The sequence below is a fragment of the Phodopus roborovskii genome, unplaced genomic scaffold, assembly GCF_943737965.1.
Source record: "Phodopus roborovskii unplaced genomic scaffold, PHOROB, whole genome shotgun sequence".
In the NCBI taxonomy this organism is placed as follows: domain Eukaryota; kingdom Metazoa; phylum Chordata; class Mammalia; order Rodentia; family Cricetidae; genus Phodopus; species Phodopus roborovskii.
The window spans coordinates 23,400,497-23,419,981 of NW_026126469.1; the positions used below are offsets into that span (position 1 = coordinate 23,400,497).

Sequence of the window (19,485 nt, forward strand, 5' to 3'; positions counted from 1 at the left end):
TTGTGCCTACCAGCAAAGGCCACTGCTCTGGCCTTTTGCCACCTGGACACTCGGGATAGCGTTTCCCAATAGAAATAAACCGTCAATCCAGTAACCTCATGAATAGGGACTGTCAAGTACAGTATGCCAGTCTCCAACATGTATATTATTCTGTCAGTAAGGAAATATAACCCAAGAAAGAAAAAGCACTTTCTCCTTAGACGTGCTTAGAAGACTGTGCCTTTCAAAAGTTCCTAGAAAATTAAGCAGCAAGAATTTCCATCCTCACTCCCACCCCTCTAAGGCAAGTCTCTTACTGGTTCACATTTGGCTGGAGAGTTATCCCTGGAATGAAGAGATGTTCCCAAACACCCAGAAACATAGCCCCTGGGCACTGTCAGTTTTCTTAACCATCCCTGCCCTGGATATAAATCGCAGTTTCTGAGATTTGAAGACAGACATATAAAGGCTTCATCTAGTCATTGGTGCATTAATATTTACTTTGAAGTAATAATTCATCATTCATAGGCTGACAATGATTAGGAGAAAAAAAATTTTTTTTAAGTTGTTTTAACTTAAAATCCAAAACTCTCTTTTGCCAGTATGGTATGGAATGTAGTATCAATTATTGAGGCTTCTTCTGTATGCTACAAGGTCTTTTACAATGCAGGACCCTGAGGTGAGACTTCATTTTTTGTTTTGTTTTTTGTTTTTCAAGACAGGGTTTCTCTGTATACCAGTCCTGGCTGGCCTGGAACTCACGGATCCACTGGCCTCTGCCTCAGTAATTGATGTGGGTCTTCCAGTCAGAACCCCGTAGGTGAAATGTCACAGAGACACGATCCACAGGAAGCAATGTGCTGTGTGGTCTCTACAGTCAGCAGAGATGGCCACAGAGCACTGTGGCTTCGCAGCATGCTCCTGTCACTGTCACTGGTTAGAGAACTGACACCATTAGTCTTTGCAAGAGGACAGGAGGTCCCAGCACTTAGCCTCTAGTTATAAAGGCCACTGCAGTGTTTCTTTTTCAAGCTAGTTTCTTTGTGACAGCTTTAGCCGCTTTCCTGGCAAATTTGTCTTTAACTCATTTCTTTGATCATGCCTCTGACTGCATTTTCTAAAACACTGTTGCTGGGTTTTCTTATCCCGCCAGGTCCCACCGCCCTTCTTAGCCCCAAATAAATACACAGATGCTATATTATTAAACTGTTGGTTGGTGGGTAGGGCTTTTTATTGGCTAGCTCTCTCCTAATTATTAACTCATTTCTATAAATCTATGTATTTCCATGTGGTCTTAGCTTACCGGAGAATGCCCGAACCTGAATCTCCTTTTGGCAGCTACATGTCATCTCCTTACAGTCTCTCTCTGCCTACCTTTCCCAGAATTCTCCTCATCTCCTAGTCCTGCCTATCTTCTTGCCTCTACTGGCTATAGTCCAAACAGTGTTTTATTCATCAACCAATAAGAGAAACATATATACAGAAGAACATCCCCCATCAACTTATTCCCACCTGAAATTTATCTATATTCAGGTCTTTCTGTATTTTAACTTATATTTGACTATTCTATGAATTGATGTGAGAAAAGCCTGGCAGACTCTAACAGTATTTATTTGCTTTTTATGTTTCATTTCTGTCAGTTTTTGCTTCTTGTACTCTGAAGCCCTCTCTAGGAATGAAGATAGCTGTGTGTCTGTGGCACAAATGCCCACATTAGTGATGGGTTGCCCTTTTCTCACGCAGCTTCCCTTCTTAGCCTCACTGAGGTGATCTAGCTCTTCTGTGTTCACATACTGCTGATTTCCTCCGGTTCCTGGCAACAGGGAAGGTGATACTTGGGTTTGCCAGACACAATTCTACTTGATATGTCTCTTTTTCTCTCTGGTGTTGGAGATTGAGTTAGACCTTAAAAATGCTAAGCGAGTGCTCTATCACCGACCTACACCCCTGGGCCTACATTTGGTGTATCTTGAGATAAGACCCATTTCATAATAACTGTCTAGTCTGCAGATGACTCTTTTGTTTGTGTTTGTTTGTTTTAAATTTCGGTCAAGTTCTGATTCCTGGTACAATTACGGTTACCCAGGATGTGAGTGCTTGAGAACCTGTGTCTAAACGCTGGTGACCAACAGGAATTCCCTTCTGTTTTCTCGGAAAACATAGCTTGGCTCTCCTTTCCTGCCTTGCTACATTATAGTTAATTATGGCCACACACAGTATGTAAGCCTTAAAAAATGTTTCACAAATGCAAATGCCCATGGGAGTTAGGCAGCAATATGACTGACTAAAGTGCTGTACTGTGGCGGGGCAGGAAGTGATGGGGCGGGCTTGCTGTGTCTAAAGGTTCAACTCTTGTGAGCTGCCATGCCAGATAGAGGCCCAGTGCTACTAGTTCTTCGAGATTAATTTGGTAATCTAGACCTGTTTTATTAAGTTATAAATAATTCAAAGTTATTAAAAAAACTCAGTGAGTCGTGTAATATTGATGAAGCAAAGTATGTATATAAATTACGTTGCTGGTCTGGGGTACTGCAGTGACTAGGTTTTCTATAATTACTCTTAGGCACTCCTCTGCATCCATCTTACCAGACTGTAGTCATACTGAAAGGGCATTTTTAAGTGGAACAGAATGCCTCAACCCATAGCCAGACAGGACCTCAGGAGAGGGTGACAATATTGTGACATTTGAGGATGGTTCTGAAGTTGATGACAGGTATTAGGAGACAGTGCTGAGTGAATGTTCCCAGGATATATGTGCCATGTTATGAGGATGTATGTACATACTTTGAAAGGTGACAAAGAGGAGTGGTTACAAGCTCCCTGTGCCTGTGCCTCGTCACTCAGTACAGGCATTGAAATTCCCCTGGATTTCTTGACCTCATTTCTAGACTTACTCTTTACTTCCTATGCCCACGTCTCCTGCTGTTCTGTTTGCCCTGGAATGGGCTGGTGGTTAAAGAGGTGAAGTCAGTGGGAAGGCACCAAAATAATTGTCATAGTATTAAAATATAATCTCATGTGAAGTAGTCTGTATATTAAGTGTGCCCTATAAGGATAGGAAATTTTGTGGTAGCTGCTTCTGTATACCAGCAATAAAATGCATTGTGTGAACTGCCATAAAGTGGAAATTTGGCAGTGATTCCATACATTGATTAATGAAGGTAACCAATGTATAATAGAACTGTCTGCATTCATAAAATTAATCAGATACTAATCACCATTTACTGTAGTGCTTATGGTGAAAATTTAATTGTAACTAATACAAAAATATTTTTAGTTCTTATAACAGTTTTAAAGATCATATAATAAGACTAAAAATTATTTTGTCAAATTAAATTTAATTAAAATACAGAAAGTCATGCGCTTTTTAAAAATCCTAGTATTAAACAATTGTAATATTTCTTCAGTTTCCTTCAGAAAATGTAGATTAGAAGCTTAATGTGTTTAAACTTATTTCACTCTGATAGAATTATAAAAACCAAAAGACTAGAAGAAATAGGTTTATATTATGTTGTGAATGTACTAGACAACATATGTAAGGCCGTGTGTGGATAATGTAAGCCAATGAGCATTCTTTTGTTGTGACTGCTACTGAACTTTAGACAAAAGGATAATGTAGGTTTCCCAAAGCTTCACAAACACAAGGTCCTGCTTGCTTCTCTGATTCTATTCTGGGGGAAGTGTTCTTCAGGGTGGCTGACCCCCAAGCAGGAGTACATGCTCCGTTGACACCGGACAGTGCTCCATTTTGAAATCTCTGTTGGGTTGCTGAATGGGCCAGTGTCCATTCTGAATTTCTACTGTGATGGGTTTGCTAAAGACTTCATGTCATTTGCATCTGTCCCTGAGCAGATGGTTACAATACACTCTTAGTCGCATCTGTTGACTAGAGATGATCCTTAGGACTTTTCAGGATTCCTCACTGATAGATTCCTTTTGGATGAATCAGACATCTTGATCTGACACTGTCTTAGTTAGGGTCTCTATTGCTGTGAAGAAACACCATGACCACGGCAACTCTTATAAATAAAAACATCTAATTGAGGTAGCTCGCTTACAATTTCAGAGGTAGGGTCCATTAATCATCAGGATGGAGAGCATGGCGGTATGGCGGTATGTGGGCGGTATGTGCTGGAGCTGAGAGCCCTTTATCTTAACTCAGAGGCAACAGGAAGTCAGCTGACTATTGCACTGAGTGAAACTTGAGAAAAGAGACCTCAAGGCCCACCCCACAGTGACACACTTCCTCCAACAAGGCTACACCTCTTAATAGTGCCACTCTTGTTGGGGGCCATTTTCTTTCAAACCACCACAGACAGGATATAAATTTCTTTTTCGTTTAAATCTTAGAAAATGAGTCTTTACTCTTTCAAAAGAGAAAAGAAAACTAACTTTTGGTTTCAGCTCCTCAGAGGAAACATGGCTATGTACTTTATTCCTTTCTTATTTAATTGCCAAGCCATTCAGAATTCATGAGGGAACTATAGTTTGGGGGCAGGGAAACACTAAGAAAAGATTAAACTCTGCAAAATGCTACCAATTCAGCTCATGAATTATGCATTTTACATGTAAATATTGCAAATTGTAGGATATTGTATGTGAATTTTTAGTCTAATATTTAGCATTAAAGTTTAAATCCTTGCCTAGAATTTTAAACATGGAAATATACTTTAAAAGAAAACTGGGTTTTTAGTTGATGTTTTACAGGTTGGATAAAAATTATACATTTAAAATGTGGAACACTCCTTTACCTTATACTAAGATTTTTAAAAAATAATTGTAATTGCTGCATCGAATGTGCTTCAATCCTGGAACACTGTCAAAAAGCAGCATTTTATTTTATTTTTACCTTCACACCCTTTGAATCTGTTCAAGAGCAAGTTCTTTTTAATCCAAAGGTTAAAAAATGAAAGCAGGTTATACAACTCTTTTGATTATTCTAGATAAAAATTAATCAACAAAATCTCTGCTCACTTCTAGGAACATGCATGCCATTGCCAAATGGGTTGTCAGGTGTGTTTTCCCTAGGACTCCTCCCCCCCCCCACCCCTGGCAGCCAATCAGGAATCAAAAGTGCCCCCCATCCCCAGCAGCCAATCAGGAATCAGGAAGGCCTCTTGTGCAGAACTTAAGATGACAGTGCATTAGCTCATGTGTGTGTTCATTTAATCCCAGCTGCCTTTGCCCACATACACTTAGTGCAGTGGTTCTCAACCTTCCTAACACTTCAACACAGTTCTGCATGTTGTGGTGACCCCCAACCATAAAATTATTTTTGTTGCCACTTCATAACTGTGATTTTGCTCCTGTTATGAATTTAATGTAAATATCTGATATGTGGGATATCTGATAATTGAGCCCTGTGAAAGGGTCCTTTGACCCCCCAAAGGCTTCATGACCCACAGGTTGAGAAGCACAGATTTTAGGTGTGTAGGCCCTTTCTGAGGGTGAGTCCTTTAGTGTATCACAATTATAATTTTATAATTATCTCCATAAGACTCCTTTATCTGCTCTTTCTCAAGATTATTGTACCCTCCCCCAGTAGTCCTACATTTCTTTGTAAAGATGTTTGTGGTAATGGAGAGTATCTGAGGTGACTTCAAACTTCCTGCTCCATTGAGAAAACAAAATGTGCTGTCTAACTTTATGTCAACTTGGCATGGGGTTGGTTCATTTTAGAGGAGTGGGCCCCAACTGACAAATGCATCCATAAATGTGGGCTTTAGGCAAGCCTGTCGAGCATTTTCTTAGTTAGTAATTGATCGGAAGGGGCCAGCGTATTGAAGTTGGGGTCATTACTAAGCTGGTGGTCCTAGGTTCTACAAGAAAACAGGTTGAGCAAGCCAGGGGGAGCAAGCTAGTAATTAGCACCCCTCCATGGCTTCTGCAACAGCTACTGACTCCAGGTTCCTTCCCTGTCTGAATTCCTGTCCTGACTTCTTTCAGTGATGGTCTGTGGTGCAAAAGGGTAGGCCAAATGAACCCTGTCCTCTTTACTTCTCCACAGCTACAGCTGCCTGATTTTGACAAAGGTGTCAGACACATGTATCACAGACAAGGCAGCCAAGATGCTATAACGAGTGGTGTTTGGGAAACTGGATTTTCCACATGCAGCAGAATGAAGGGAGACCATTATCTCTCACTCAGTTCTAAAAGCAATTCAGAATAGATCAAACATGGAATGCAAGACCTGGAACTTTGCAACTATTAGAAAAAAACTTAGGGGAAACACTTTAACATACAGACCCAGACAAGGACTTTGTGGAAAAAATAAATCCAATAGTACAGAAATAATCCCAAGAATTGACAAATAGGATTACATGAAGCCAAAAAACTCTTGAACAGCAAAAGAAATGAGTACAAGAGAGAAGAGACAGAATAAAGAGTGGGAGGAAGATTTTCTCAACTACACATCAGATAGGAGGTGAATATCTAGAACATTTGAAGAAATGCAAAATCTAAGCACCAGGGTGCAGTTTTGAATTGTTGTACAGTGAAGGAGTAGGGATGGGGTGGGCTCTCACTCTGTGTTCAGCGAGGCTTTTCTCTGCCTTGCTTGTCTGGGAGTCAACTGGATTTGAAACAACTGGTGGTAAGGCTGGAAAGAATTCTAAAAAGGCCAAGACAAAGATGATTTACACCTGTAGTGATCTGGCTTGTAGGGCCTGTTTAGTGACACTAAAATCTAGGGCAGCTACACTTGTGGGGTCTAGTCCTGCAGAGACTTATGTGGCTGCCATGGAAAACCCACTGCAGATCTACTTGAACTGGCAGGAAACACCAGAAGTCTTAAACTGTGTTAACTGCACATCATTTGCAACTCGATTTTCATGGAGATGAAGAGCTTTACTCTCCTCAGTGCTACAGAGTTGCTGCGACTGGTGTCATCCCACACATCTATAAAGCTCTGGGAAGAAAGGGCAGCAGAAGAGTAGCTAGCTATATTCCTTATTGTAGAACTCCATAAAGATTTCTTTTTAGTCTTTTTAATTATATGTACAAAGTACATGTCTGTGTGGAGTTATTTTCATGTGAGTGAAGGCCTGAAGAGGATGCCTACTGCTCTGGAGCTGGAATCACAGGCAGTTGTGAGCTGACTGACATGGGTACTGGGACCTAAACTCAGATCTTCTGCAAGAGCAATACTTGCTCTTAACTGGTAGCCATCCCCAGCCCCAGGATTGTAACTATTCTCAACTGTTAGTCAGTGTTGGTGATTTCAGTAGACTATAATATCTGAAAAACACAGTTTGGGAGAAAGGGGGAAAATAATAGAAACAATTCCCCCAACTATAGTGAAACCCAGAGAATGAAACAAAACAAAACATCCCACAAGTTTGCCTTTTTGTAATTTTGTTTGAACAAGTTAGGAAGTTAATTGGCTTCTCAATCAAATTTCTGCATTTGAGTCTTGACCATATTTCAGCATTTTTATGGCTAAAGAAGGAAGAAGGTGTTGATTCTGAAGCAGTAGGTTTTGATGGAGTCAAATGTGGTGGTTTTGTTTTTTGTTTTTGAAGCTGTGGATTTTGTGATGCAGAAGTTATAGTGATGCAGAAGTTATAGTAACACACATTTGGTTTTGTATAGGCATTATTTGCACTCTGGTGGATTAGCTGAATAATATCCAAGACCAAGCAAACAAACAAAAGTCAGCTAAATGTCAACAAAAAGCCTGAACACCCCATATAATCCCCCAACAACGATTAATCAATTATTTAGTCTATCAGTGGACTAAAACCTGAATGTTCCAAAAAAGAATAAATACACATGGCTGATGCATGTTTGAAAAAGTGTTCCTTGGCCACTCGGGAAAGGCAGATTAAAGTTGCTTTGAGAAAAAAAGTGACAACAAATACTGACAAGGACATGGGGAAAGAGGAGCTGCAGTGTTAACTTGTGAAGCCACCATTAAAATCAGCGTGGAGGTTTTCCCCAAAGTCAGAAATATAACTACTCTATATCCCAGCTATACCACTCTTAGGTGTGTACTCAAAAAATTTCAAGGTAGTATACTTCAGACATACTTGCACACCCATGTGTATAGCTGCACTTTGTACAATAGCCAGGAAATGCAAGCAGCCTAGATGTCTATTAATAGATAAATGGAGGAAAAGATGTGGTACATATAGATCTTGGAATTTTATTCAGCCACAAAAAAGAAAGAAAGAAATCTTGACATTGACAGAAAAATGGATGCACTTATAAACCATTATGTTTAAATGAAATAAGCTAGACTCAAATACTGTGTATTGTCTTTTATTTAACCTTAAATTTAAAATGAAAAATATGGGTATATTTGTTAAGTGTGTGTGTGTGTGTGCGTGCATATGAGTTTGTCTGAGTGTGCACAGCATACAGTTCCTGAAACTATGAAGGTGGTTATAGAAGGGCAAGAAGAGGGCAATAGAATACATTTGTCATGAAAGTATGGGGCAGAGAGGAGAGTATGGGGAAAGGCAGAGAATTGGCCAGAGTGGGGTGTCTCAATTAGGGTTTCTATTGCTTTGAAGACACAACTGAGCACAGCAACTCCTGTACAGGAAAACATTTAATTGGGGGTAGCTTACAGTTTCAGAGGTTTTGTCCATTATTATCATGGTGGGACATGGTGGCATGCAGGCAAACATAGTGCTGGAGAAAGAGCTGAAAGCTCTATATCTTGATCTGCAGGCAACAGGAAATGAACTGTTTAACACACTAAGTGTAGCTTGAGCAAATGAGACTTCAAAGCCCACCCCCACAATGACACACTTCCTCCAACAAGGCCACACCTATTCCAACAAGGTTATACCTCCTAGTACTTCCACTCTCTTTGGGAGTCATTTTCTTTCAAACCACCACACAGGAGAGGGAAGTCAGGGAGGGTAATGAGTATGAACAAAATATAATTACACATATGAATATGCCAAAATTAAACATGTTATTTTGTATAGCAACCTAAAAACGAATAAAAACATTTTAAAAAGAAAGGAGCCTGGTAAGGAGGGATGACTGTGGTCATGGATATTGACTTGAGATGCCTTAAAGCTATCAAGTAGATGTGTCTAGGAGGTGATGAACTTAGTAAGATTTGCATTTGAGAGAGACTTTTAGATGCCATTGATGTGTAAATGAGAAACCAGTTCAAGATTGAGATGTGATTCTGCAGGGAAAGTGTGGAGATCAGTAAGTGCTTTGAGGAATACAAACACTTGAAGCCATGAAGCAAGGAGTGAAACTGCATCAAGACCAAGAAATCTTCAATAAAAAAGTGTGTGTGTGTGTGTGTGCGCGCGCGCGTGAGTGTGTTCGAACTGTCTCCCTAAAGCCGAGGGGGAAAGGATTCCAACAGCAAGCCTGCTCCTCTCTGGGAGATGCCCTTGAGGGTGCAAGAGAGATTACAAAAGGTTGTGCAACCACACAGTCCCTGGGAAGCTGGTGGAGCAGGAGTGGCTCAAAGACTGAGGGAGAGTAGCCAGTAGACAGCCAGTGTAGACAGTTCTCCAGAAAGAGTCACATGAAGAAACTGAGGCGGCCATCCTAGGGATGTGGGTGGACATGACACTACTGCCTTGCAGGGAGGGAGGGAGGGACTGGGGATTGTTTGAAATTGGATAACTGGAGAATGTTTAAATGCTGCTAGGGAGTTCCTCTGCTTAGAGAAGACTTGAGAGACTGCAGCCCTGGCAAGGTTACTATGGAGACCAAAGGGCAAGGATTCAAAGCTCTCATGGTGGGGATGTGGGTGTGGCTCTAAATAAACTTCTCTAACAGTGGAGGGAGGGCGGCGAGGCAGTTGTAAGTTTACAGTCAGGAAAGTGAGGAGGTTTTCATATAATGGTTTTGTGTAAAAGTCCATTACAGCTTTAAGTTTTGTGATTGCTTAATGCAGTGATAATAAACGTTTATGAGACATTTTAGTATATGTTTTCCATGGATAAACTGCCTGCCTGGTTTGAGTCCAGAGTGTATACTTTCTATCCTTGTGGTTATGTGACTTCAAACAGGTTTTTGGTTTTTATCTGGGTCCCTCTCTCCCCCACCCCCCAAGGGACAGAATTTTTTTTTTTTTTGGAATAGCTCCCAAGTGGATTTGAAGGGTCCCAGAGGTGGGAGTCTGTTCTTGATTGTTTATAGAATTTAAGGGGTGTATCTATATAGTATTGATTGTAGGCTTGGATGGTTTGCATGCTCCATTGCTTACGCAGCAAGGATAGTCATGGCATTAGCCACCGTCTCCCTAACACTTATCCCATGGTGAGAGGGGAGGAGCACAAGTCCTTTGTGTACATGAGCCACCAAGTTTCAGGGATTGAAGTGACTTGCTTGGTGTACCACAGTTGATTAGAAGCAAGAACCAGATTTCAAGTTAGACCCATTCAGCTTTACCTGCCCCTTTGCAAGTTTTAGAAGCTGTCTAGAATGTTTCTTCTGCCACTGTGCCAAAATGTGAGATTCAAGAATCAGATCTGTGAGAATATAACATACGTACAGTGAAGTACAGTGAATGTCACAGAGGCTTTCTCTTGCTAGTAGGCAGTGATGGGATAGGGGAGAGAGAGAAAGAGAGAGAGAGAGAGAGAGAGAGAGAGAGATAGAGAGAGAGAGATTATGTGAGTTCAGTATGAAATTAGTACATTTATGGATGGGTGATAAGCATTGCTGTGAGTAGGTTAACAGGGGTATGTGCTTTCTCTCCTGCATTGGAGAAGTCTGAAGTAAGCAATGGTGAAGCTTCTGTGGCTACTTCTGTTGTTGTTGTTCTGTGAGGCATGATCTTGCTGTGTAGCCCAGGCTCGCCTGATTTCACAGTCCTCCTGCCTTCTTCTCTCCACTTGAGGAGTACAGGTCTGTGTCATAGTGCTCAGCTCCTTCTCTCGCAGTTCCTCCCTCCTTTCCCGACTTCCTTTCTTTCCAGGCAAGGGTATCACTGTAGTTCAAGCTGGCCTCAGACTTGAGCTCCTCCTGCCTGTGTAGGTGCACACCACGTTTGTGGGATATTTGTACACTATGAAGATATATCATTGTGACTCGTTTAATAAAGAGATGAACAGCCAATAGCTAGGCAGGAGGTATAGGCAGGACTTCTGGGCAGAGAAAAAGGAAGTAGGAGATGAGTCTGGGCAAACGAGAAGCCAGGAGATACAGAAGAGGCAGGGTGGGCAGTACGTGGTAAGACAATGATGAATAGAAATGGGTAAATTTAAGTTATAAAAACTAGTTAGAAATCAGCCTGAGCTCTAGGCCAAGCTATCATAATTAAGGTTTCTGTATCATTATTTGCAGGCTGTCAGTTGATGAGAAACTATTAGTACAGACCATTGTGCCCACCCTCAACACTTAACCTTGACAGTCTCTGGTGGCAGCTTGATGCCTGTATTTCTGGACAGCATTCCATTGTATTTAGTACCACATTTTATTCATCTGTTCACCAGATATTGGACACTTGTTTTATTTATGTTTGGTGGCACAATATGAAAGATATTGCTGCCAGTACTTATGGAGAGTGTGATGGCTATATATGGTTGTCTACTTGACTATGTCTGGGATGAACTATAATCCAGAAATAGAGGCTACACCTGTGATCTGGATCTTGAGGCAGGAAGACAACATGCCTTTAGTCCAGATCTTGAAGTGAGGCAGGAGGACACATCTTTAATCTCTGTGTATACATACATATATGTATGTATGTTTGTATGTATGTATAGTATGCATATATCATATTCTCACATCAGGTTACAGAGACCCTCAAAACAGCTTTTCTAAACCATAAGGAGTACATTAAAGCCATGATGGCATCTTGCTTTACTTGGCAGTTGATATATATATATATATATATATATACATATATATATATATATATATTATACACATATGAGAGAGAGAGAAAGAGGGAGAAAGAGATTCATCCATAAGTTCTGTGACTATTATATTCCCATTTTTCTTGGAATAGAGTTCTAAGATATGTTATAATATGTTTAAGTATAACTTTTTAAGAAACTGAACTTATTTTCCAAAGTATCTGTGATGTTTATGTTCTTACTAGCAATCCATGAGCCTCTGAGCCCCTGCTTTCTTTTGAGTCTTCATTAATATTTGTATGGTTTTGATGGTAGCTGTTCCATCAGATGTGCACTGGCATTAGTCAACGTTCTGTTGCTCTGAAGAAACACCACGGCCACAGAACTCTTTAAAAAAATTTAACTGGGGGCTCACATAAAGTTTAAAATGGTCAGTCCACTATCTTTATGACAGGGAGTGAGGGGTTAGCATGATGCTGGAAAAGCAGCTGAGAACTACATTCTGATCCATAAACAGAGAGATGGGCTGGGGGAGGAGAGGAAAGAACTGCTTCCTCTAACAAGGTCATACTACTCAATCAAGACCATACCTCTTGATCCTTCCCAAATAGTGCCACTCTCTGGAGACTAAGAATTCAAATATGTTAATCTGTGGGGGCCATTCTTATTTAAACTACCACAGATGTATATATCCCTTTAAAATTAGATTAACTTTTAAATTGAATTGCCATAGATTTTTATGTATTTTAGATATAAACCCTTTATAAAATATGTTACTTATAATATTTCAATCATGCTATATCTTGACTGTTGTATTTTCTTAAATTATTGGTGGCAATAAAGATTTTTAGATTTAATTATTATACAGTGTGTGTGTGTGTGTGTGTGTGTGTGTGTGTGTGTGCGTGTTCACATGCATGTGAGCACAGGGGCCGGAAGAGAGCAGAAGAGGGTATTGGATATCCCTCTGGAGTTATAGGCCATCATGATCAACTCATACACATATGGGTACCAAGACATCCAACTCATGTCTTCCACAAGAACAATTTGCATGCTTTTAACCACGGAACCATCTCTCCAACCCCAAGATTTTTAACTTTGTTTTTTTTTATTTTTAACTTTAATGAGTCTGTTTTTTTTTTTATTTTGTTCTCTTTTAGGATTCATAGTATTAACGATACTTCTAAGATTTCTATGATTATAGCAAAGTACATTTAAATTTTCTTTTATTGTAGATGGATTTTATATTTAGCTTTTTAGTTTAAGCTTAGGAACATTTTGGAATCAGTATTTGCATACTGTGTGAGGTATGGGTTCAAATTCTGTTTCTCTCTTTTTGGTTCACATAGTACTTCCATGTTGTCCCAACACCATGGGACAAAAATCCGGCTTTTCTCCTTTAGTTTGCACCTTGCTGAAAAGTGTCTGGCCATGAATACCAGGTACCCTCAATCCTGTGCTGTTTGATTGTATGGCACTCACTTTGCATACTAACACTAAATTGTCGTGAGTGTTAGAGCTTTATAGAAAATTGTGAAATCAGATAGTATGAATATCGTTTAAAAATAATTTATTTTGTTTTAAGTGTATGAGTGTATTGCCTACATGTATGTATTTGCAGTACATGTGTGCTGTGCCTGCAGAGACCAGAAGGGGGTTTTGGACCCTTTGGAACTGGAGTTACCGGAGGTTGTGAGCTACATGTGGGTGCTGGAAATCAAACCCAGGTCCTCTGCAAGAGCAGCCAGTGCTCCTTGGGGCCACATCTTGAGCCCTTTGTGGTTCTTTCCTTTTAATGTGTTAACATTAATTCATTGCCATGCACTTAAAATGCCTGGTGGAGTTTTAATTGGATTTGCTCTGATTTTCATCAGTTTTGGGAGATTAGTTGACCTCTTATTAACATCGAATCTTTCATCTCATGAACACTGTATAGCTTCCCACTTATTTGATCTTATTACTTCTTTCATTGACTTTTTATATGTGGGTTTGAACTTAAAGACATGCACATACTTGGTTAGATTTACAGATCAGCACTATGTTGTGTGGTGTGCTGTTGTAATGATGTTTTGAAAATTCAGTTCATGTCTTTTTTCAGGATTTATCAACTTCTGCCCAGACTCTGCAGTGGTGTATCTGAATCTGTCTAAATACTGAGTTACTGCCTTATGAGAGAGAATAAATGGTCCCTAACCTTTTAAAATTACCTTCAAGATGTAAAGTGGCAAGCCGCTTTCTTATTTTGGCTGGTTCGAGCATTCTGTCAGTGTATTCACAGGTCCAGGTTGGAGGTAATGTGATACTGTGATACCCACAGAGCTGCTAGGAAAGGACAAGCCTGGAACCAAATCGTTCCTTCCTCTACAGGTGTTGCAGTGTCCCTGGAAGTGTCCGAGAGCCCTGGCAGTATCCAGGTAGCCCGGGGCCAGACAGCAGTCCTGCCATGCACCTTCTCCACCAATGCTGCTCTCATTAACCTCAATGTCATTTGGATGGTCATTCCTCTTTCGAATGCAAACCAGCCTGAGCAGGTACTTCTGTTCTATTTCTACAACTGTGGATCCTTGCAGAAGAGATGGTGAGGGAAGGAAGCATCATGGGAATATGTTTGATTTCCAGAGTAAGGTGACATGGTCAGTGTGCCCTCCCCGTTGCATAGTTAGTTAATATTCTGATAAGGCTGTCCTCTTTTTACAAGGATGACATCATTATCTCACTGACAGGGTTTTGTACAAGACTTTGGATTAAAAAGAAAACCCTGCTGAGAGGCAAATACTAAGAAGGCAAGGTCTACCTTTCAGGGAGAGATTGGCACTAACTTAGGTGACTTGAATGTTCTCTAAAGAGTGTGATGATAATATGAAGCTGAAGACTGCAGTTTGCTTTGCAGTGTTACTTATGCATCCTAACACAGTAGGCTTACCAGCCAACCTGCATCCACACTCAGTAGGCTTGCCAGTCAACTTGCATCCAGACACAGTAGGCTTGCCAGGCCAACATGCATCCAAACACAGTAGACTTACAAGTCAGTAGACAACACACTAGGTTTGCTAGTCAACACGCATCTTAAAACAGCCAACCCAGACTGTCATACAAATGAGAGTATACCACGTGGAAGGACACATGTGCAAATGGAAGTTGCCCCCAGAAATCTTTATCAGTTGTGGGAAATAAATTAATAATAATTATTATAAACATTAATAATACATTAATAAATAAAATAATCTTGGGTACCCACTATAAAATTACTCCGTTGTGGTAATCATCATGATGTATTTACAAAGATGACATTCTCTTTCTAAAGCTCTTCTGATTTCATCCTACTACTTAGTACAAAGTTCAGTAAGTTAAAATTTATTAATTTTTAATTTATTCTTTGAAAACTGCATACATAGATACAGTGTATCTTCAAACTATAGAACTTTTGCAGCAGGCTAAGCTTTGGGGGTCATTTTGTCAAATGGCACTATTTTAAGCAGCAGTGATGGGGTTAAAAATGTTTAAAAAAAGAACTACCCAAGGTTTCCCCACAGGCACAGGAAGACCTGAAAGCCTCCTTCTTATTTTCAGGGCACAGAGCTTTCTGTTATGCTGTGTTTCTCCCAAGGATAGTTATCTCTGATAATTGTTAGGTCTGATAAGTTGGCAGACACAGTAGTCATGGGCTTGCAATGTTCCCTTCCTTTTATGATGTTGATATTCAGCCTGTGAGTGAGTAATCTGTTATTCCATGGCCTAATTACTATGAGAACAGCAATGCTAATACGTTTTGGATTTCATCTCACCATTAACTTTATGTGTTAATAGTCTGGTAGCATTCAAGATAGTTTCTGATTAATTCTGATAAATTAAGGAAGGAAAAAAGATAATCTAGTGATGCATGTGAGAATTTAGAGTCCTAAGATGTTTATCGATAGGGCTGTCACAAAAAGTTGCTGAGAAAGTAAAATTTCCACTTTTTGTTGCAGGTCCTTTTGGTTCTGTCTACTAGTTTATAACCCAAGGAGGGGGTACCATGATTGGTTTACTTATATATTGCTTCCTTCTGCAGGTCATTCTCTACCAGGGTGGACAGATGTTTGATGGTGCCCCCAGGTTCCAAGGGAGGGTAGGATTTACAGGCACCATGCCTGCTACCAATGTCTCCATCTTCATCAATAACACTCAGCTGTCAGACACGGGCACCTACCAGTGCTTAGTGAACAACCTTCCAGATAGAGGGGGCAGGAACATTGGGGTCGCTGGCCTCACAGTGTTAGGTGAGTGACAGACAAAACCCATTACCTTAGGCTTCACTTACAAATCTACACTAAAGCATTTACTTCTGTCCTTCATGTTTGCTTCTCTGCTCTCTCCCTGTGGTCTTAGTTTCTTCCCTGCCTGCCTTCTCATTCACAATGCCTCTCAAATTTTCTATGCTTCTTACATACTCTTCCCATTCTTAAATCTCCAGATGGTCTCTAAATTTACCTAATGCTGTTTCCTGACAGTGGATGAAGGGTGACATAAAAATAATTTTTTAAGGTCCTGTAGGACAGAAGCTTTCTGTTGTGGTAAAACTCAATTATGAATAATTTGTTAACAGGAAAAAGTAAAGGTGTCAGCCGAGTAGAGTCTTGTGGTAGAAGGGGTGAATCCATCATTTGCGCAGTAGAGGAAGTACTCAGAGAAGGTGCTTCCTCCTCCTGCTCAGCTCCTAGCATCTATCTCCATAGTTGTATCTAACCCCCTTTTCTCTCTTCCCCCTGCTGAGCTATGTGAGGATACAAATGTTTGCCCTTTATAGGGGAGAATATGCTGTAATCCTTGGTTCCCTGTTCTCCCAGTCTTCAGACAATTGTGAAAACTAAGGATCAGGTTGGAGGCGTATCTTCTGAAGATAACCTTCATGATATTAAAACTATATAGAGTTCTAAGTACTCTGAGTCCAATATAGAGTACTAAAAATAATCGATACTCTTCTGATGTTTATATGACAGTTGAGCAGCTGGCTTCCTATAGTATCTACCTTAAAAGTACTTTTAAGGTAGAACAGAATCCTTTATAGTGAGTGTCACCTCAAAATAAGTATATTAGGCTTTACTTCATGGTAACATAGTGGTAGGTAGTGTTGAATGGAATGAGTCCAGGAGGCTGGCTTACCGCACCCAGCACAGCAGACCATTGCTCATATGCCCACAACCCTCCCTGCTTTTGTATAGCTCTGGGCCTTACACATTCGAGCCAAGCATTCTGCCAATGAGCCACCTTCCCAGAACCCTGTACCCTCTGCTTACCTCTTCTTCCACTCACTCACTTTCTGATTGTTCTGTATGTCTCTAACTCATTTGGCACTTCTGGTTTAGTGTGTTTTTGAAGGGGTGAACTAATTTATTGAGAAGGCATTAGGATTAAGAACACCATCACATGTTCATAAAACAGTGGTGCCTGCCTCACCAATCTGGAGCTCCACGCCATGGGTTTTGTTTATATGTTCACCCCTTTTGTGCTAATGTAAGCCATCATTCCCTCCCTTTGTTGTTGCTTTGGTAAGTTTTGTATTCTTGTTGCTTGTGTCTTTGTAAGTAATTAGCGAATATGAAATGTTTTGTAGCTTGATATGTTCCCTACCTTCCTGTTAGCTTCCTCTAACTTGATCTTCACTGTAAGTTGCAGCACGGTAAAGCTGAATTAGCTACAAAGCAGGCCCATCTAGTTTTGAAAAATAGCAGAAGGCCTGACTAAAGTGGGCTTTGGCAGAGGACAGCTGCTAGGGTTGACTTCCGCTCCTGCGATGGGTTTGCATGTGTCTTTTCAGCACTGTCTTTAAAGGCAGTGTGTGGACCTAAAGCCTCCTATGAATCCTTTAGGGAGAGTATTCCAATCAAGACTCTAAGATACCAGAAAATGTAACCAAAAGCCATGGCTCCCTTTGTAGATTCCCTCCCTGGACATGACACTTGCAAGCCTTGTGCCATCTCCATGCCCTGGGAATCGATGTTTCATGGTCTCCCTGGCATCTGCCATGGGCTGTCTCCCCAAGTGATCCACACTTGTTACCTGTAGTTCCCCAGTGATGAACATTCCTGTCTCATTGGCTTACAGTGAAAGTGAACTTGTGTTACCCATTCTTCCCATGACAGTCCCCCCTTCTGCTCCACACTGCCAAATCCAAGGATCCAAGGACATCGGCAGCGACGTCATCCTTTTGTGTAGTTCAGAGGAAGGCATCCCTCGGCCCACTTACCTCTGGGAGAAGTTAGATAATACGCTCAAGCTACCTCCAACGGCCACTCAGGGTACGTACAGTGAGTGCCACGAAACCTGTTTGGTTAACACTTGAGGAAAACAATGAACATTAATAGTTTGTAACGACTGGGAATATTGTGCTTTCAAGTTTAAGGTGAATATTACATTTTTTCTCTTCTCTGTGTGATCTTTAAGAAATGTATTTAGTAGCATGAAATTTTTATTTCAATGGTGGAGATTTGAAATAGCACACCAGGGTGTCTTTGAGTTAATACCAGGACAGTTCTTGACATCTTTGTGAGCCCATTTTCTGTTTGAGGCACAGGTGCCCATATTAGTGCAAGAGAGATCTGCATAGACATAAGAGGATTACTTCTTTATCAGCCTCAAGTCTACTTAGCGGAAAAGGATGAAAAAGAACAGAAAAGGGACCCATGACCTAAGCTCACACCAGATAGGTAAAGGTGAGGAGCCATGCATGCCATGGGTGCTTCTGGATATGCAAATGCATACATTTGGATTTGACTGTAAAATCTCAGATGTTAGGAAATAAGATGAGATGAAGTTAGAGGCTTGTGTAAAGTCTTGTGTTTAAAGAAAATCCAATAGAGTGTCCTTGAGTGCTGTGCTATCTTTAAAATAGACTGTTTTCCTCATCTCATTCTTGGGGTAGGTGGCCAACTCTTTATTAATGCCCTTAATAAAAAAAAAAAAGGCTCCAGATGGTGTTAGCTGTGCCTCAGTTTGAATCATACCGATGATCTGTGCCTGCCAGAAGAAAGGCAAGTCCTGGGCTGCTGGGTGACATTAGATGTAGTTAAGAACCATGGCTACCTCCATCTAAAAAGCCCATGAGTAAACTCCCTATAGAATCTAGAGGAACACTGATGGAATTGCTTGTTGCCTTTTAATTCATGTAGCCCCAAATTCATTAGTTTGAAAACCTTATTTTCAGCTTAGTAGCTTTTAGATCACTTCTGTAGTGACTGCTACAGTTCCATTGTTTACCCCCCCCCAGCCCCCGACCCTTGCCTGTTCATTGCTAAATGCTTCAGATACACCATGGGATGAATAGCGTTCTTGTGGACTGACTTGTTAATCTCACTATTGTAAGTGGCATACTTAAAATAGCTCGTGTTGAAATGCTGAAAACTGCTTGAAGTTCAGCCTTTCCAGTAACTCTGTCTACAATAGTTTACTTCTCCAAACCTGTGTTCACCTTTTTGTAAGACGAAGGGCTTGACAGTATCATCTAGGACCTCTGAAACAACATCAAAGTTCTGTGATTTATAGCTGTATCATCTCTGTGAAACACTGGATAAAGGGTGAAATTCAGGCGAACATCTTTCAGTTTTATATATATATATATATATATATATATATACATATATATATATGTATATATGTGTGTGTGTGTGTGTGTGTGTGTGTGTGTGGAAAGGTACGTGTAGCAAGGGCTTCCTGTAGCTCTGTGTTTTTGATGAGTCTGTATTTG

The 19,485-nt window shown here is 40.5% G+C and overlaps 1 protein-coding gene across 2 annotated transcripts in view; it reads left to right on the forward strand.

The window, feature by feature from the left end:
* Igsf11 (immunoglobulin superfamily member 11) overlaps positions 1-19,485 on the forward strand; it is a 112,403-nt gene that overhangs the window by 79,792 nt on the left and 13,126 nt on the right. For both annotated transcript variants that reach the window (XM_051191470.1, XM_051191468.1), the window contains exons 2-4: positions 14,130-14,293; positions 15,814-16,021; positions 17,885-18,040. In XM_051191470.1, the coding sequence (XP_051047427.1) occupies positions 14,130-14,293; positions 15,814-16,021; positions 17,885-18,040 (528 nt within the window). The remainder of the gene's footprint in view (positions 1-14,129; positions 14,294-15,813; positions 16,022-17,884; positions 18,041-19,485) is intronic.